General features: G+C 44.3%; 1 protein-coding gene across 2 annotated transcripts in view; it reads left to right on the top strand.

The window, feature by feature from the left end:
• CD151 (CD151 molecule (Raph blood group)) overlaps positions 1 to 20540 on the top strand; it is a 39548-nt gene that overhangs the window by 16135 nt on the left and 2873 nt on the right. For both annotated transcript variants that reach the window (XM_083479840.1, XM_083479841.1), the window contains exons 2-7: positions 3904 to 4005; positions 4634 to 4825; positions 8471 to 8545; positions 12369 to 12473; positions 15931 to 16086; positions 18011 to 18097. In XM_083479840.1, coding sequence (XP_083335966.1) covers positions 3922 to 4005; positions 4634 to 4825; positions 8471 to 8545; positions 12369 to 12473; positions 15931 to 16086; positions 18011 to 18097 — 699 coding nt within the window. In that variant the 5' untranslated portion in view covers positions 3904 to 3921. The remainder of the gene's footprint in view (positions 1 to 3903; positions 4006 to 4633; positions 4826 to 8470; positions 8546 to 12368; positions 12474 to 15930; positions 16087 to 18010; positions 18098 to 20540) is intronic.

Raw genomic sequence — 20540 nt, 5'->3', positions numbered from 1 at the left:
TTGAGTGCAAATAAGAGCACACCCTCAAAAACCCACCTTTCCAACTCCCCTTGTTTTAAAGAGAAATTTATAGTCCCCACCATTGTGAAAATGTATAGGCAGTCATGTTGAATCTAAGAACTTTGAGGGGTGGGACTGAGCAAGTTTTCCAATTAGTGGGGTGAGGGTTTTGTTTTGTTTTGTTTTTTGCAAAAGCAGAATAAGCAATATGATCACTTCCTGGATTTGCCTAATTCACATAGGTTGCAGAACCCTGATTTCCTTGGAATGGAATGCAGCATACTGGAACACAAAATTCTGGGATGGGAATTTTAGTGCAGCATATATGCAGCTCTGGAGCTAAATAGTCTGTTCCTGTGAGTTGTGTTGACTTTGCATTTCCAGAGCACTGTAGAAAAGACTGATTCGTTCTTCTTGATGGAAATGAAAAGAATATGCTAGCAGTGAAGTGGGATGGTCTGTATAGCTTGGTTTAATTTCCAGTAATACTTTCCTTGGGTTGCTGATTTAAATGCAAGAACAGTCTCGTTGTTCAATGGGATGCTATTCCTGGCCAGGGCCAGTGGAGACAGCAATGATTGTTCTATGACTCACTGGCCATCCCTCCTCCATAAATCAGCATGCTTCATAAACCTCCTGCTGTTCTCTGACTACAGCACTAAAATTGATGGGAGAGCCCTCTTTTAGCACCTCTTCACAATTTTGTTTGCTTTACTAGCAGTGCTATGCAAGATGGGGATGGGACTAACAATATCCCATGTAGCTTTAAGAGCTTCATGGAAGAACATGTGATAATGCACATTGGCCAATAGACCAGTTCAATGAGCATTAATCAGAATCCAAAAACTTCAAATTCTGTTTATTATGTACACACAGAAGTCTAGTCAAGCTGCCCATATATTTTAAGCATGTTGGATCAGAGTCATGCATAGCTAAATGCTGTCCCTCACTGGGAGAGAAAATATGAGAACATGGTTAATGTGCAGTTGAGTGCAGCTTTAAAATGGAGATATAATACTTTGAAGCAGCTGGTAGGCATTTACTTTTGGGTGTCTTGTTCCATAGTTAACATGATGCTTCCAACTTCTTCCAGCTGTGACATGTCCATACAAGGGTTGAAAGAACTGATTCATGCACTATGATGGTACATCTCATCATAGATGTGGCCTCTGCTGCACTGATCTGGAATCAGCCCAGCAAACTGCAATCCTTCTCAGCATTCTGCAGGGGCGAGGAGAGGTACAGACTCTCGTTCAGAAAAAGGTCAACCAACCAAAATGATCCAAGGAGATGAAGCAATTGCCCTGTGCGGAAAGGTTGCAGTGCTTGGAACTTTTTGCTTAATAGAAAACTTCTGTCAGGGCTGAACTCGCAGCCATTTCTCCTGCTAACCACAAGAAGAGCCACAGGCCTATCTAGCCTAACGTTCTGTTTCTCAACAGTAGCCAACTAGATACCAATTGGAAGTGTAGAAACAGGACACTCACCACCATAGCAATCTCCCTCTTGTGTTCCCAGAAGCTGGTTTTCAGAGATTTACTGCCTCTGGTACTGGATGTAATATACAGGCACTGCTACTTGCAGCCATTGATAGTCTTATCCTCAGTGAATTTATCTAATTTCCTTCGAAGGCCATCCAAGTTGGTGACCATCAATGTGTGTTGATCTGTCCTAAATCCATCACCATTCAGCTTCACTGAATGACCCTGGGTTTCTAGGATTATGAGCGGAAATTCTGCATCCTTCTGGGACTGGGACGTGCATTTATCCATATGTATGAAGGTAATGGAAGTCATCCTTGCACTGCGTATGTACCTCCAGGGAGTAGGGGGCAATTCAATCATAATTGTATCCATGAAGAGCTGGGTTTGTGAGAGGTTTGTAGACCGGATGGCAACTTGCCTTCTGAGATGAAGGTTATAGGCGCCACCCATAGTTTAGATAGCCTGTTAGATTGTGCAGAGGAGGAAGTCAGTGTTTGTGTGAGCAGGTCTGCACCAATGAGAAGGAGAACTGTAGTTGTGCAGAACTGGAAGGTAACATTGAAGACTGCAACTTCTGAGGTGGTAGCTTTCTCTGAAATGCCACCCTGTTCCATGTGCAGGGTGAGTTAGTTAAGTGAAACTGAGCTGTCTCTATGTGTAGATGAGATGGTTTAGATGAGATGGTTACACAGGGAGAAAGATTAAGGTGTTTGGGGCATTGGGGAATGTTTTGGGATAAGCTGGGCCTGTACCACTGAGAGGGGATCCTCGGCTTGAACCAGAATGGAACCAGATGCCTGGTGCTTAACATCAAAAAGGTTGCAGAGCATCTCTTAAACAGACCCTTGGGGGGAAAGCCCACCGAAATGGGAGGGTGTTCATTTCAGGATGAATCATCCCTACAGGGTGAGGATGAACAGGTTTCTGATCATCCAAACAGAGGTGGGGTAGAGCTGGACCATGAGCAAGCAGCAGAACATGAAAGCCAGTCAAAGGGCCAGACAGGGAAAACTGTAGTTGCTAGGATCCTGGTTTTTTTTGGGAGGGGGGGGAGGGAATCATGACAGCAAAGCCAGTTTATTTTTGTAGCACGTATGTCTGTTTCAATTGTTGATATAATCTGTTCTATCTATAGATAAACAAAAGGATTTTGTTTTTTGTCCTGGGGACAGTAAATCTCTCATCTTATACAAGCAGTATATCCCGAGTGGTGGGGGGGGGAGCAGTGGATGAGAGTGGGATCTTTGAGGACAAATGGATGCCTCTGAAGCTCCTTTTTATGTTTTGGCAGAGCTGTGCGGTAATTTCTCATGAAGACTGGGCTGTCAGGAAGCCAAGGAAGGAGCCTTGTTGTTCTCTCCCTTTTACTATCTTGGATGTGTGCTGTCATCTCTCAGCCTCTCCCCTTTGCTTGTGAACCCTGCTTGCTGCCAGCTATGCTGTCACATATCCTAAGAGAAAAAGAATAAAACTTTCCTTGCATAATTGGGTAAAAGGGACAGACTGAGATGGCTCAGACATGGAAATATTCCCATTCTGGGAATCTCCTCCTGCCCCCAGTGTCATGTACCAATTCCTGAGGAATTCCATAGCTTCCGAATCATGTGAGGGAGGAAAAAAGGGAAAACTTCTCTGCACCAAACACTTAACTGCACATGAAATCCAGGAGTGGGCTGCTGTTTCTAGCTCTGCGTCATTAGGGGAACCTGAGCAAGATGATTTCTCATATGCCTGTGCTCTGGGTTTTTGGGTTTTCCAGCACAATCCAAGGTGCTAGTGAAAACTTATAACAGAGATGGGGGGCCTGTGGCTCTCTGGATGTCTCTGGACTCCCATCAACCCCGGCCAGCTTGGCCAGTTGTCAGGGTTGAGGGGAGTTTTAGTCCAACAACATCAGGAAGACAGCAGGTTTCCCCATTTCTGGCTTATGAAATCTTGGATAGCCTGAACCCAGTCTGCCTTGAAGAAGACTTGGCCATATGACCACATACCTGCTAGTATCAGCAGGGAGCCATAGATTGGTAGAGATGTGCCCTGGCACATAGTGATCTTAACACCAGCGGTAATAGTAGGGAAAGGGCTGTAGCTGAGTGGTAAAGCATCTGTTTTGCATGCAGAAGTTCCTCCAGGGTCAGTCCCTGGAGACCCACGTCTGGTCAGTGTAGACAACAGATGGACCAGTGGTCTGACTGGGTACAAAGCAGCTTCCATTGACCTGTTCTGGAACTGACAGGGTGGGCTTGCAGTATTACCAGCCATGTTTTTCCCCTTATGTGTTTCTTAAGTTACATCTTGGCAATGCCTGTTAAGAGTGGCGGTTGAATACAGAAGAAAGCCAGTTGACAGTTGCACATTGAGTGTCAAAGGGGGAAAGGGTTTTCTAACGGAAGTCTTCCCTTTTCTTGAATCTTTTCCACAGCCCTGCTAAATTGCGACAATGCGTGACTACTCTGAAAACAAGGAAACATGTGGGACCATCTGTCTCAAATATCTCCTCTTCATCTTCAACTTCTTTTTCTGGGTAAGGAGCCAGCTTTAGCAATTTTGCTGATTTGTGCTGTGAATTTGGGAGTATCCTGGAGCAATGGGGTGATTAGGATAGACTTTTAATGCTCTTCTGCATGATTTAAAGAGAACAGCCAGTCTGCTCCGAAATTAGCAGATAGTTGGAGCTTAGCTTCTAGCTGCTCCTTTATTTCACAAAAAGCACAGCCACATTGAGGTGAGTGCAAGGTTAGAACTTCTCCCTGATAGCTTTCTGAAGACGGGGTGTTGATGGCATAGCCATAGGGGAGCATTTCACTGGGTTATCCCCAGATTGCCTTCTGAAGTGGTAAGTTCCAGGAGGGCTGGAGGCCCTCCACACATAGATATGCCTTTCTTTATTCTACTTTTCCCATAGCTTCCGTCAAAAGTGACCATTAGAAATCTTCGAAGCAGTGTGATAGGCAAGGATAAGAGTGAAAAGGTGCTTCACTTGAACTTACATCCTCATTGAGATCAGCAGAAGCCCCTCTCCCAAGGGACTCTGAATCAGGCCTTGGTGAACCACCACTGATGAAGCAATAGGTAGTCCTGCTAGATAATGGTGCCTCATGTTTTCTCTACCCCAGCTGCATTTAACTCATTATCTTCCTTTCTCTCTTAAGCTGGCAGGTGGAGCCGTGATGGCAGTGGGCATCTGGACCCTGGCTGAAAAGAGCGATTACATAAGCCTCCTGCAGTCCAATACATACATGGCAACAGCCTACATCCTGGTGGTGGCAGGCGTTGTGGTCATGATCACCGGCATCTTGGGCTGCTGTGCTACATTCAGGGAGCAGCGGAGCCTCCTGAGAGTGGTGAGTGTTCTTTCAGCAAGTGGGAAGAACTCAGTGTAGGCAGGGATCGACATGGAGAGCCATGGTAAATTGTAGCAGGGAAATAGGGGTTAAGACAGAAAGAGAGAAATGTTTGGGTGGGGAGACCCACCACTAATTCAGTCCTTGGGAAGCTACTGCCAATCAGTGTCTGCAATACTGAACTAGATGGACCAGTGAACATAACCCCTGTTGGATCAGGCCAGTGGTTCATCGAGCCCAGCATCCCAGCCAGATGCTTCTGGGAAGCCCACAAGCGGGATCTAAGCATTCTGCCCACCTGCAGTTTCCAGCAACTAGTGTTCAGAGGCATGGCTAGACTTGTGTAAGGCATCTTCCTGTGTTCCTATGAGATCCTTCATATGCTCCTCTTTCTGACATCAATAGGAATACCTGTGTTGCAGAAAGTGTGTTAGAGTATAATGTGAAAAGTAGGCTTGCTAAATGTGTTGGTGGGGCTGGGAAATGGACGCGTTCTCTGCCAGTGCAGCCATGAAAAAGGAAGGTGTGAGGCGGAGGCCTCTTTCGCAGGGACACTGTACAGTAAGGACAAAGAAAGTGCTATGATATTTCTGAAGTGGTATTTCTCATGGCTTGTGATGATACTGGAGCTGACATGGCCTGTAGACCATACCAATCCCTCTTGGCAGGCACACAATGGCCCAGTGTGCGGAAGACTTCTCCCTTTTTGTTTCTGTCTTTCCAAGCCAGCAATTACAGATGAAAAATTTGGTACAGTCCTTTTTTGTTGTTTTGCCACAGAAAACTAATGATTGTCTCTCGGGAACAAAAGAGCCTTTTGTTGCCATTCTCCCCTCCCCTGAGTGGCTGGTTGTGACAGATCTATTGTCGCCTGTCTCTTGGCCTCCGGTTTAGTTAAGCAGCATGCACAACAAACACTTTGTGGCCAGCCAGGCAGAGTTGGCTCAAAGGCTTCTGCCAGTCCTGAGCTTAAGCCCATATCCCAGCCTTCGTCAGCTTGGCGCCTTCCCTCCAGCTGCGTTGGACTACAACTCCCATCAGCCCCAGCCACCACCATGGGAACTGTAGTCCAACGCAGCTGGAGGGAAGGCACCAGATTGGCAAGGGCTGCCATACCCCAAGCATATTTTCACAAGTCTAGAGGGCCACTTTGCACCAGGTAACCCCAGTTTTTTTCAATGTCGTAATCTTGATGCTCAGTACAGAATGTCATATGTAAGGATAGTCTTCGTGGATCATCATGATGAATGAAAGTTTGAGAAGTGATGTGTTGGTTGTGTTATTTTATAGCCATAATGATTGAAAGCTAGAAGATATTCCTTTATAATGATGATTGTATGTAGATGGCCCACTGAATTAGAAAGTGTGGGGTCTCTCTCTCTCTCTCCCTCTCTCCCCCTCTCCTCCCCCACCCACCCCTCCAACTCAGATCATATGACTTCCATAAAACTTTATTTTGGAGGTACTCCAGTAGATGATTCACATAGGATATTTAACTGATCTTCCTCCCCAGTTGTGGAGTATCATCACCTCCCTGCCCCAAAGGCAGCTCTCTTTGACTAATAGGAACTCTGATGGATTCTCCAACCTCACCTTTTAAAGAAGAAATGTGCTTCTATATATATTAGATGTCTTACAGCTGTGCTGTTTTAAATCTGGACTTTTCTATCAGCCCTGATCATTCTGCCATTGGAGAAATATACATATATATATATCTCCTCAGTGGTCTGGTTGTGGGAGGAGGAGTGTACTTTCAAAGGGGACAATGTGAGAACACAAGCACTGGAAATTACAACTTTCCAGCTCCTTAGTTGATTGTTTCCTCTTTCCTTAATGTACAAGCTGGACAAAGGGATGATGTCAGTAGCTCTAACTGACTTGTCTCCAAAAAGAAAGAAAGAAAGCAGTCTCTTGGGCTAAGGTGTGTTTCTGTTCAATTTCAGTCTCCCATTTTGGTTAGCCAGAGCGCTTCTAGGTTACTCATTCTCATGGTATGAAAGGGATACCTTGTCCAAGCATGCAGTTGGTCTGAGGCTTCAGCAACACTTGGTGGGGTGAGTGAATGGCTGGTGCAGTGTGCTCACAGACTGAAGACTGCCTGGCAGAGAAACCCTTCTAACTTTTACTGTTCAGTTAAATAACATTTATGCTATGACCTTCACTTGTGTGTATTTCCAGGGCAGCTGGCAAAGGAAGTAAATAAGAAAATTAAATCCCTCAGATGAAAGATTGAAAGGCAGTTATTAAGGAGCATAAAAAAACACAGATGCTGGTCTTTAAAAAAACTTTTCAAGAGTAGCATAGAACTTCATAGGTTTTCCAACGGTTGGAAACACTTTGTGAGATAGGGGATCACAACTGAGAAGATCCTTGCCTAGCCACTACCCGCCTTAACTCCAATGGCAGGGGATTTGCAGGACGGCCTTTGGGTGTCCTAAGTCAGGGTTTGCCTGCATGGTGCTGCAGAAGTCTCCCCTGGGACTTGCAAGGATCCTGCTGGCTGCTGAAATGGGCTTGTAAAAAGTAGTCTATTATAGCCAATAGAAGAGATTGTGGTGTATGTAGCACCCGTGTCACTAAAACTGCAATACCAAAAAACACATTATCAGTAATTGTGTGTGGCTAAGTACCATATTGGTGGTGGCTGATACTTGTATACAAAGAGTTTCCAAGCAAATACATTTCCGATTTCTCCCATTGTATTCATTCTAATTCTGTTGCTGACGGTACATGTACAGCTCAGACTGTCATAAGCTTAGTGATGTAACGTGTCATGAGTTCTGAACGATCCAAGCCTTGCTCAAGTTCTGGGTTGGTTGTTAGCAGAATGGTCCGCTTTAGGGGTCTCTGAGCAATTTGGGCAGGGAAACTCTTCTGTGTTGCAGCCTGTCCCTGGTTTTATTCTTTGATGGTTCAGTCCAAAGTTCCGGAAGCTGCCCCTGTGCTGCTGCAGGCATGTTGCTGACTCTTGCCCACTTGGGAGAGCTCTCCCTGCAAGAAGCCCAGCTATTCTGAAGCCCTCCCTGCCCTCACCAAGGAAGCATTCCACTGCCCCCTAACAAGCTTGTGATGAGCTCCTAATGATGTCGCTTTGGAGGACTTGCATTTCAAGACAAGTGGAGTTGGCAGGAGAGAAGTAGGAACCACAGCTGTGAAAACCGCCCAGGGACAAACCGAGGATCAGTCACTCGTGCTTTGCATGCAGGAATATTTGAGTCTCAATCCCTGGTATTTCCAGTTAAAAGCGTTGCAGGTAGCAGGACTATGAAAGACGGCTGTGGAGATCCATTGCATATCTGAGTAGACCATGCTGGGCTGGGTGGGCTTGAGTCAGCGTAAGGCAGCTTCATGTGTTAACTACACTGGTTTTTGTTGCTGAATCTACTGAACCCAACATTTCATCTCTAGCTGTGCTGCTGGATCCCAGCAAGTTACTTTCCCCATTCCGTGCTGCCCATTCTCTGGGCTTTCAAGCGTTGGCACCCACCTCTGCTTGTTTTGCCAGTCTATGTTTCTTAGGGGGGGAGTGGAATCGATTTGATAGTGCTGAGCATTTCCTCAAAGATTTGCATAGGGCTGCCTTTCACCGGTGGTGACATTATGCTCTGGTCTATTCTAACACATGTCATTTTGCTTTTTTTGCAGTATTTTATATTGCTGCTGTGCATCTTCCTTCTTGAGGTAATTGCTGGAATCCTGGCCTATATCTACTACCAGCAGGTAAGCAGCCACTAATAACTAGCAAAGAGCCCCTCAGTTCGATAGACTGTATTTTCCAGGGTTCTCACACCGTTGCCTTTCACTTCTCACAAGTGTCCTGGTGTTTGTCATAAAAAACATGCACATGTTTGTTTGTTTGTTTGTTTGTTTGTTTGTTTGTTTGTTTGTTACACTTATATACTCCCTTCTCCTTCAAGGGGGTGTACAAGGTTCTCCCCATTTTATCCTCACAACAACCCAGTGAGCTTCATGGCTGAGCGGGGATTTGAACTCTTCATCGCTATGTCACACTGGTTCTCCTTTCGCTCTGCACAGCCCCACCTGTCATTCTGCTGTGGTTTCCCTTCATACTCCCATGCCCAATCCCAGCCAGCCCTATAGTGACAGCGGTGGCAACATCACAGGTGAAAGAAGCCTGCTGCGGGCAGAGGCTCTTCAAATCCCTATGAACATGTCTGTTGCAGAGATGAGTGATGCCCCAGACCAAGGCCACTGTGGCCAATAAACCGATACCCTGAACTGATGGGGTGAGGGTGGGTCTACAAGAGATATTTAAGTGTCCTAGAATAGCAGGCCCGTATTGTGTGACTGCTGAGAGTTCAATTTAAAGGTGTGTTATGAGCCCATCTCGTCCTACCTTTTTTCTCTCCCGGTACCTTCCTCTGGTATATATAAAAAATCTTACTTTCATTTCAAATATTATTTGCATGCATTCATATACAACACTGGCCCAAGCAGAGCCTGTTTTGTGGTGCAGCAATGTATTTATTTATTTGATTCCATTTATGAATCACTTCCCATAAAATATGTTGAAGCCATTTCACAGTGAGAAACGTCAACAAAAATAATTCTATGTGTAAAAAACCCCCCAAAAACACCATTTCGTGGGTCTACTTTGAGTATGTCTCTGTACGATATCACCCAGTGATTTATATCAGTTTGATTTTTTTTATTTAAAAAAACTACCACTGCCACCCGAAATGGTATTTGCCTATGAATTGTGTATGAGTTTGCCAATTTAATACTGCATGAAATAGATCAGCATTGAGTTGATCCAGAAAAAGTGTCTTGATGTGTGAAAATACCCTCTAACAAAGCATCTGGCTAGCTGCTGCACCTGTGCTTGGAATACAAATTTCCCTTTGCATTGCCTCTTTCTCTCTTTTCCGTTGTCACATTAGTATGAAATGGACTAACAGTCTGATTGCTTGTGCTGAAGATTCCCCCCTTACTAGCAAAAAGCTGTTGTTACTGTAGAACCTTCCTATTGCATAAATAAGTGTGCCTAAACCCAGAAAAGCTCAGTGGGGAACATAAGAGGTCTACATGCACCAACTTCCTCAGGATCATCCATATTTTGTTTAAACGATTCTGATGTCAGCATTCAGCTACAAGTATACAGATCTGGTGGCCCAAAGGCAATGGGAAGATAGGTGTGTGACAGAACACCGTAACTCAGGTCTTCACACATATCCTTTTATAAAACGGATGTGTGCATTTCAACAAAGCTTGATCTCCTGGGCTACATGCTTTCATAAGCTGCCACCAGCTTTGCATAGATCAGCTGTTCCCAACCTGGTGCTCTCCAGATCTTGCTGAACTATAGCTCCAGTCCTCCCCAGCCAGCGTGGCCAGAGGTTATCAAGGATGGAAGTTGTAGTCCAAAACATCTGGAGGGCACCAGGTGGGGTGGGGTGGCTGTTCTAGATGGGGTTTTTATAGTCTGTTCCCCCCACCCCATAGCCTCTGAGAAGACACCTTTGCAGGGATTTTGCTGCATCTTATTTATTTAATGGGTAAGGTAAAATGAAGCTAACTCCTATATCCAGGTCTGCATGGAAATTGTTTAATAGACTGCCTTGAACAATTCCTAATCACAACTTCATATGGACAGAAATCATCCAGCATAGAACAGGCCAAACATTTTTTCAAAGAGAGGAAGCTTTCTTTTTCAAAAGCTGTCTGAGGAATCATTAGCTCTTAGGATGGTTATCCAATCAGCTTCCCAGGAAGGATGAGCTAATTTAAAATGCTATTTCAGGAATGCATGGGATTGGCTTTGATAATGCAAGCAAGTGAGCATGGCATGCTGGGATTTGTAGTTTTGGGAGGGACACCAGTGTTTGTGTGGATCCGACTTGTTTTGCAAGCCTCTGTTTCTTCTGTCTGCCATGCCCTCATTGCAAGCCTCCTTTTCCCTTATATCTAGGGTTGAATGCACTTTGTCTTTTGTGATTCTTCCTCTTAATTTCCCCTCCTTGCTTCCCTTTCCCCCAATATGCTTATAAAACTCTGTGTATTTGCTTTTGCTGCCTTTTTTCCATGCTGCAGTTCTTTCCTATGAGCCCACAGGTAATTTATTTTGTTTTTCCTGGAAGGCATCTGCTAATTGAGTCTCTCTCTCTCTCTCTAATTTTGCTTTTGGTGCCAGCAAACCTTTTCCCCTTGTATTTGTGTGAATTATTCATCTCTAAAGCCTCATATCATTTGGGTTCAAATCAAAGCACTAGTCTGGCAAACAAATGATGCTCTAGTCACTCCTTTGATATGTTTACCTTGTACAAGTGGAATTTAAGGATGTATCACTGCTGTATTTTGATGCAAAAACCCTTGCTTTGTTTCCTGGGGCATCTGCTCCCCCCCCCCCAAGTGCTTCTGTGGTAGAGCATTTTCTTTAGATGCTGAAAGGTCTCTGGGCTGAGTTACTGACATTTGCAGTTAAAAGATCTCCATGGGTTGGGCTGAGAGAGATCTCTGCTCAAGATCCTACAGATATGTAGCCAATCAGGGTTGACAGGTAGTTAGCTAGATGAGTCCATAGTATAAGGCAGCTTTGTTGCTTCTATGTACATTGTAGTAAGAGTTTGATGGAACTTTCCATTTCATTCACCAGTGGTGAAGTGCATGCATGAGAGAAAATGTAGCTCATGGTGACAACTGCAGAGCTCTACTTTCAAAAGTACTGGGGTCGCTGATAGCCTGTCCCATGAGTCCAGTCAAGCCCAGGTGCTTGGGCCCAAGCCAGTGGAGCCCCAGGGTCATAAAACAAGCTAGAATTCAAGTGAAGTGGGATGCCTGTTTATTTTACAGAAAATCTTAGAAAATAAGCTTAGGCTAGAAGCGGCCAGACTTCAGGATTGTGGGGTGTGTATTTGGCTTTTTAGAAGACACCCAAGGTCCACCAGCTGGAGCAAAATAGTGGCAGTGCGATTCTGGTAGAACGTTGTTGGAACACTTTCAACTTGGGAATTTTTTCAGTAGCAGAACTAAGCTCACAGTCGTGTTGGACACAAATCAACTGCTGGTTCCCCTCCTGCAGCTTTCTTAATCTCAGCAGCCCAATTTAGAGGGGAGAAGGGGAGTGTGTCATTCCTATTGTTAAAGGATTGGGAGTCAGAATTCTTGCAGATCACTCAGATCTCACCAGCAGATTGTGATCTACCTAGGCAAAAGGGAAGAAAGGCTTGTTGCATCTGCCTGTGTTTATTTAGAGCTTGGGGATTCTCTAGAGCAGGGATGTGATCTTCCATTAGTCCTGGCCTACATGGCCAGTGGCCAGGAAGTTGTGAGTTCTAGTCCTGCTACATCTGGGGAGCCACAGGGTCCTAATCCTGCTCTAGAGCAACCCACTTGCCTAACACTCTGCAACTCTCCATCTCACCTTTGTTTCCCAAATTTATTTATCTTGTAAAATTGGACCAGGGATCTATTGAGTCATTCTGGGTGCAGTTTTGTGTTGGTTATCATACAGAGAGCTATGTCAAAGAAGGATGTTATTCATATTTTCTTTCCATCCCCACTACCTTTCCCCCACCCTATGCAGCTGAATACAGAGCTGAAGCAAAATCTGAAGGAGACAATGACCCAGAAGTACATGAAGCCAGACGAAGTGTCCGTGACTAGTGCGGTGGACAAACTGCAGCAGGAGGTAGGCTTAGGAAATGGATTTAAATAGGGTGATAAGATTCTACATCTTTCGACTATGGAAGGAAGTATTCCACCAAATATGTGGAATGGTTTCTCCACTTGCCTAAAATGCACAACAATTGATACAAGATAATAAACACCAAGGCATCTATCTGTAACAAACATCCATAAAAATGGCAAAAGTAGTTTCTTTCCCAAATAGGTTTTATCTTAAACAATTGCAAACAGAGTAAATAAAGAGCTCACTTGTAATATATCAGAGGTTCAGTGCTCATTTCTTCTCTTTCCAAAATAGATTTTATATTGAACAACTGCAAACTCAGTAATAAACAGTCCACTTGTGATATTCCAGTGGTTCAGTGCTTGGACATCGTTCTGGTAATCAGACGTTTCGTCACTAAACTGTAGGAGGTTTGACAAAGTGAAGGACATCGTTCTCTTTCTATGTTCCTCCCAATGGAAACATGCAGATGGGGACAGATATACCCCTCCTTCAAGTCGTTTACATACTGTCTTCTCTTGTATATTATTTACTACAAAACTCGATGACTAAGCTCTTTAGCGATGAAACGTCTGATTGATATCCAAGCCCTTGATATATCACAAGTGAACTCTTTATTTACTGCATTTGCAGTTGTTTAAGATAAAAACCTATTTGGGAAGGAAACTACTTTTGCCATTTTTATGGACATTTCTTGTTTGTTTACATATAGTTGCCTTGGTGATATTATCTTGTGTCGATTGCAGTAGTCTGTTCATTGTTTTATTGTTAAAATGCACAAGGGCATCTATGACGTGTATCTTCTGGCCTCAACTCTGTGAACTAGCCTCTGCCCAGCTGGTACCATCCAGATACTGTATTTTGGCTTGCAATGCCCATCAGCCCTACTGGCTGAGGCTGATGGGAGTTGTAGTCCAAAATATCTGGAGAGCACCAGCTGGGCAGAAGCTGGTATACACAGTTGCAATTTGGACCTGCATGCTGCTATTGCAAGAAGATCCTATGTGCTGTGGAATGGGGATTGCAAGAATCCAGCTGTGCTGTGCTATGGCCTGTAGATTCTATAAACATGGTGGGAATGAGCTTCATTCTCATGCACACCTCCTGTGCACATGGACGATTTTATTATGCGAATTGAGGTCTTGCACACACATTGATGCGCAACGGGTCTTCTTTCCACCTCCCTTTTTTGTGGCAAATGCCATCTGCGTTGCAAAATGAGAGTCTAATTGCATAGAAATATATACATATAGGCCTCTGCTCATCTGGATTGTTTGATTCACAACTGGAGAGGGGGAGCTCCAGACTTCTATTTTCTTGAGTAGCACATGAAATTATCAAATTACTGTTTTCTCTCTCTCTCTCTCTCTCTCTCTCTCTCTCTCTCTCTCTCTTTTTATAAACGGCTTTGAGGTTTGTTTGCTTTTTACAGTCAAGCGGTATATAAATTTTATGCCATGAATAAATAATTATGAACCAGCCTTAAGAGATCTAGGGTTTGTGAGATACAGCTTGTCAGAATATTTGCAGAATACTTGACCACACAGAGCAGTCCCTTGGATACCCTGACTGGGCTTTCCAAATATAGATAATTTCCCCCATGCCTCCTACTTTGTACAGATCACTTTCCCATGCCTTCTACTTTGGTTAACCTCTTTGGTCAAGAGGTGCTGTACAGGGCACATGTATTATTAGCACATTGCTGCCTCTTGGCTTCATTCCTGGCACAAGAAGTCCCAAAAGAGAAGCACAAGTGCAGCTGGTTAAAATAAACAGGTGGCCATATTTAGTGGTTGCGTCTCCGAAGCACCAATCTACTATACCTTCACATGTCATTTGAAGAGAAAAGTGAGAGCGCAGACAAATCTTCTTTTGGAGCAAATGTGGCAGCCTTTCCGAATGTGGAAGGTGATGAAGCCCCCGCTACTTCTTTGTCACATCTTTTTCTCGGAGCCAGTAATTTCTAGTGACGGAAGTGTATGATGGGAAATCCAGTTTACAACAGAGCACAGAGAAAAGGCAGGGTTTTTATCTTCCATCAAGCAGAGAAACCCTATTTTAGGTCATTCCATCAGGGAGCACTTGTGTTGTCTGACACACCTAGTTTGGAAAACTTGGACAGGCATCTCATTGTTTTAGGCTGTAATTCATACAGGAGAGGAAGTGCACTCAGCTGCATAGCTCCAAGGTTACAGAAAGTTATTTGAGACTTGCCGCAGTTCAGAAAGAAGGTGAAACCTTGGCTAGTGACAGGGGAATGATTGGTTCCTACTATTCCTACTTTTTAGTTTGTAAAACCACTTTACCACAGCAATATTTTTATACTTATGTGGCTTTTTAAAATGTTGATATTCTAGACAGTAGTCCAAGCGGGAGATAACCAGAGCATGCACCACTCTGGTGAGACAGTCTGCAGGCAGGTAGGGTCTCAGCCTGCATACCAGATGGAGCTGGTAAACAGCTACCTTGGACACAGAATTGACCTGCGCCTCCATGGACAGCTGTGAGTCCAAAACGACTCCCAGGCTGCATACCTGGTCCTTCAGGGGCACAGTTACCCCATTCAGAGCCAGGGAGTCCCCCACACCTGCCTTTCCCCTCAAGAACAGTGCTTCTGTCTTGTTAGGATTCAACCTCAATCTGTTAGCCATATTTCAAAAAGTAAAAACCAGAACACCACCAAAATTGTTGGGGTTTTTTTTTTTACTTGCCTAAGATCCAGGACTAAGTGCCTTCTTTTGGAAATTCCCCCCTTTGATATCCCAGTAATGTCCAGGAAAATCTGGGCGTATGGCAGGCCTATACATGCAGAGCTTCTGGCTGCATGCCTAGGGTGTTTCTCTGCAGACATGACATAAGACGGGAAAATGCAAGGAAGGGAGGAGACTCGCTTGGACTGTAATGGATAGGAAGCATGTGAGTGTACAGCATGCCTGCCAGGAATGAGTTCACTCTAGCTATGACTCTTCTACACCATGCCGAATATTTGATCTGCTTACAGAGAATGTAGCTTGATACAGCGAGAACAACCAGAGTAGCCTCTTCATTGACTGTCAAAGGAACAGCAGGATGTTTATAGGCCAGCTTACACACATCCCATATATGTATAGTAAGTAGCAGTGACATCACCATGTATATCTTTATTCAAGGATGGCTTTATATTTAAGGAACGTTTTCTTTAAAAGAAACCAGTCAGCAGTCATAGTTATACTCTCTTACAGAAATGCCAGCTAAACCCAGCTTGGTGTTGCTCTTGGGAAGAAATGTGCACAGCCCTCTAGCACTGCAAAAGCTCAATAGCTCTTCTGTTGTATGACTGGTGGGCTGTATGCTCCTGCAGTTGTGCAGGCCAGAGGTACAGGCATTCACAGACATGATACCATAGACAACTTGAGTGTTGCAACATCTTTTGGCAATAAGCCCTGCAAACTTTGCTTTTATGTTTGTGTGTGTTCAGTTTAAGTGCTGTGGCAGCCATAATGCTTCAGACTGGAGTGACAGCGAATGGATCAAATCTCCTGATGCATTAAACCGGAAGTTCCCTGACAGTTGCTGCAAGACAGTGACAGATAAATGTGGCCAAAGAGATCATCCTTCGAATATCTACAAAGAGGTAAGAAATCAGACCTGAGCCGCCTCCCTCTTATCTGAAAGTTAAGTGGATGCCAGATGGCTCTGAGACTACTTTTATCAACAAGTTGCATGCAAGGCACCACAGCAGATTCAGCGTCTCAGTAGGTTCTGCAACATTGCCTGAAGATTTTCTTCTAGAGTAGTCACAAAACTAGTCGCAAATAGATATTTATATTCCTCAACAGTTCTGTTCCAACACGTGGGCAGGTGAGGCAGAGATACTTTGCCACCATCTTGTGGTGTTCTTTGGTTGTTGTTTTTACCATTTTCAATGAAAAGGGACAAACAGTCAGACTTGGCAACCTAAACTGTATTTTTTTAAAAAAAAAAAGTTTGTCCCCTTAAACTCAAAAATACTTTGGGAAGTTTTTTTTAGCCACGGAATTCCAATTTTCCAACTGTCAGTTGATGTTTCAGTCTACAGAGTGTTCTGCCAAAGAGTGATGGCAATGAAGCAATCATTTTTCAACAGGATTCAGAGGGGGATTAAATGATATGAGGAGCATGAATAACTTCTGCAACTAAGCTTGTTTTAGGCAGAGACAGACTAAGCCCTGTGCCTCGGGGCATGATTGCTGACTGCTGGGCCCAGGTGATTCCTGCTGCCCACCCCCTAGCTTCTTTTCCAAAGTGCAATAGGACATACTTTTGGTGAGAAAAGATACTCGTTTGAAAGGAGATTCCACCATTTTGTATTTTCTTCCCCAGCTTGCCCTGGCCTCCATTTCCTCGTCATTCGTCTCTTGTCTCACATTGTCTTGTTTCTACGTTGTAGGCCTATTGGGGCAGGGAACTGTCCTCTCATGTAAATCACACAGAAGTGCCATTTACGTGGATATAAAGAAATGTATTAAATAATATTTCCAAAGATTTGGAAAGAATAGTGAAGTATTTACATTCTGCAACATTTGCCTCCAGTCTGCCTTTTGAGATTGACCTGCCTATGACAGGCTGCTGAAAGGAAACGTAGAAAGAATGACCAGTTTACATAATCAGTTTAAACACATTTCAAAACACTTGTTCCCTCTCCTTAGGGAATCCTGAGAACCATATTTGTATGGGAAGGGACAGGAGATCCTTTAACAAAGGATTTTAAGCATCTTCCCCAAACTAGACCTCTTTGGGGGGAGACATAGAAGTTAAATTGGTACAAAGTACCGGTAGTTATAAGTGTGTTCTGTAGATATTCCTTTCCATTTTCATCCTCGCCAGAGCTATCCCATGAGGTAGGCAAGGCTGAGGGATGGTGACTGACTGAAAGCCATCCCATGAGCTTCATAGCTCATGGGGGATTTAAACTTGAGTCTCCTCAGCTCTGTCTTTACTGGCTTGAGCTTTGAAACCATGAGCCATGCACTCATGTGCTTTCTTCCTTAGGCCACTACCCAGTGGGAATACATTTGTGGAATGATTAAACAACTGAAAAAATCAAGCTTGCCTCACACTGCAGCTAATCCTGTTATTTCTCCTGTCTGCAATGACTTGGCAAGGCAGATAAACAGGCCACCAGGAGGCCAAAGACAATATTTTAAAGATGGAGGCAGACAGCGATTGAGCTTCCCTAACGCTGTGTTCTACTTCATGTCTTTTTTTATTGCCTGTTGATGTTACTGGTTTACAGTTGGCTGCTGATGCGCCACTGATTCAAGCTACTACTACTACTGATTTGACTTTGTAGGAGCCCTCTATTCAGGCCACATGTGTAACATGGTTAAAGTGAAGCATTAGGCCAAGAAATCCTTGCAAGGATGAGCATTTGTTCAGATGCCCCAGCCCATTTTTTTATTTTCTTGCATTTATTTGCTGTGTGAAAACTTCTTTTTCACATGCGAATCTCGAAACAGCACAAGAAGACACAAATTAAACTTGAAATTATGTCAACAATTTTTTCTCTCTCTCTCTAGGGTGGCTGCATCACTAAACTGGAAAACTTCATCCAGGAACACCTGAAAATCATTGGAGCAGTGGGGATTGGCATTGCTTTTGTACAGGTATGGGCTAGTAATATGCAGGATTGAAGTGTGCAAGGTTAGAGCTTGGGAGACCACCATGCTACAGTTCCTGTCTCAGGTTTACTGTTATGAGAGTAATTGGCGACTGGGGACCTGTAAGCAAAGTCTGACCCATGGATACCTGTCATGCAGTTTACCATTGATCTGAAAGCTGCTATAGGACAGACAAACAAACAGCGCTGCAGAAAACATATGGGTAATCAACCACAGAAGAGAAAGAGAAAGGTTTCAGGAATATCATGAAAGGTGCATACTTCCCCCGCAGGCGCTAGGCAGGAGTGTGGCATAGCACTTGGCCAATTGCTCCAGTGGTTGGCTTTGGATTGGCCTGTTGCCCACTCTAGTTGCCAACAACACTGCATTAGGACAAAAAGGACATCGATTTCTCTTTGCTATTGTCTGTAAATTAGAGATAATAGCTTTGCAGGATCCAGAGGATCCTGTGTGCAAATTGTAACCATGTAAAAGCAGCTGGAATTAAGCAGCAGTCCAGCACCACTGGATTCTGGAGGCTTCGTTGAGTTTGCTCTGAATGCGGGAAGTGATTCTATATTCCATCGCTCTGCCTTGAGCAATCTCCTGGTCATAGAAGTAGCTGTCATCTCTGATCTTATTTTTCTGACACACACACACACTTTAAGCTCAAGTATCATCTCACATTGCAGTGTGTGTGTGTGTGTGTGTGTGTGTGTGTGTGTGTGTGTGAATATTCTCACCCATGCCTATTTCTTTTGCAATTTTCTATATCTCCATGATTTGTGGCAATCATGAATTTCTGAAGCCAGTGTGTTGGCTGAGCACAGTATATTAACTAGCATTGCTAATGAGTTCTCAAAAGTTACTACCCCCCCCCCCACAAATTTGCCTGCCAGCCTGCATACCTGCACTTACCTGTCTTGCCATTTGTAGTTCATTCATGGCCTCAAAAGTTGGCTTGCTTTCAGCGTTCAAATTGCTTCCCTAACTGGAGACAATTCCCACTCAATACAAGCAACCACACAAAGGACTTTTTACATGCCTGATATTAACCTTTGACCCTGACAAGTGGCCCTCAGAAAGTTGCCCTGAATGGAATGTGGCCCTCCCCACCCCCTGGGTTCCCTGCTAAGAAGCTACAGTAGAAACCAGCTTTGGTGGTGTTTTCTTAGATGTGAGTTATCTGATTCACTGTAAAATTGAGAGAATGTCCCCCCCACAATCATTTTAAAGTGGCAATTTTCCAAAAACATATACATGTAAATCCCTAATAACCTGTGTGCTTAAAAAAATCCTACAGCTTACGGATGGAGGCGCTTCTAAAGGTTTGAGGTTGCCAACTCTAGATACAAATGACTCAGTAAAAAAAACACCAACATGCTATTTACTGAAGGGAAGGTTGTGAAAAACAGAAATCTTTCTGTAAAGCAGTGAGAAGGCAGCCTCTAGTGGTGATTTGTCCCAACAGCTGCTCAGACTGAGCAGTGTAATTAGAAGGGGATGCTTTTAAAACAGGGGTCCCCAAACTAAGGTCTGCGGGCTGGATAAGGCCCGAGGGACTCGTTTATCTGGCCCGCGGTGACCCCCACTGCCACTGCCCGCTCTTACCGGTGCTGCGCTGCGCGGCTGCCCACTTCCGGATTGGAGGAGCACCAGAAATAGCTTGTGCACATGCGCAAGGGTTATTTGCACATGCACAAGCGTTATTTGCGCATGCACAAGCGTTATTTCCAGTGCACATCCGGGTCGGAGGAGGCCTGTGCACATGCGCACAAGCTATTTCTGGTGCTTCTCCAACCCAGAAGTGTGCCAGAAATAGCGTGTGCGCACACGTATGGGCACGCGCTCCTCCACTCTCCGGCCTGCCGCACAATCGGCGCTGGAGACACCGGCCCGAGGCGCAGTAAGTTTGCTGACCCCTGTTTTAAAATAACTTCTTTTTCTTAAAATTCAGAACACTACCAGAATAACCCACAGTGATATCTTGGGAGTTTTGACCATCACATAGTAACTATCCATTGCTCGATTTCTCTCTTCTCTTCCCATTTCAAATAATTATGAGAATGTTTCCTTTTCCTTTTTTTTTTTTAATGGCCAAAGGTGAAATGTGCAGTGATCTTCATGCAATCTTAATGCCGAACCAGTGCATTTCTCCCTTCCTCTCATGCCTTTGCAGCTGTCATTGTAAAGTGCAGTTCATTCGGGACTGGCTCTTTCTCACTTGGGCGAGATTTTCCTTTTACTTCTTACAGAAAACAGCTATTGCCAGCTGTCCAAAGGAATGCCCTTGCTTGCAGCATCACAGCTGCCCTGCTGGAGCATAGGAAATTACCTTTTACGAAGTCATACTTTTGGTTCATTGAGCAGTAACTGAGAGGCAGTGGCTTTCCAGGGTTTTTGACAGGGGTCAGCTATACCTGGAAATGTTGGAAGTTGAGCCTGGGAC

Source organism: Podarcis liolepis (genome assembly GCF_965112155.1).
Source record: "Podarcis liolepis genome assembly, chromosome: 1".
NCBI lineage: Eukaryota > Metazoa > Chordata > Lepidosauria > Squamata > Lacertidae > Podarcis > Podarcis liolepis.
The sequence above is the reverse complement of the archived record's forward strand: the minus strand, read 5'-3'. Positions and strand labels throughout refer to the sequence as shown.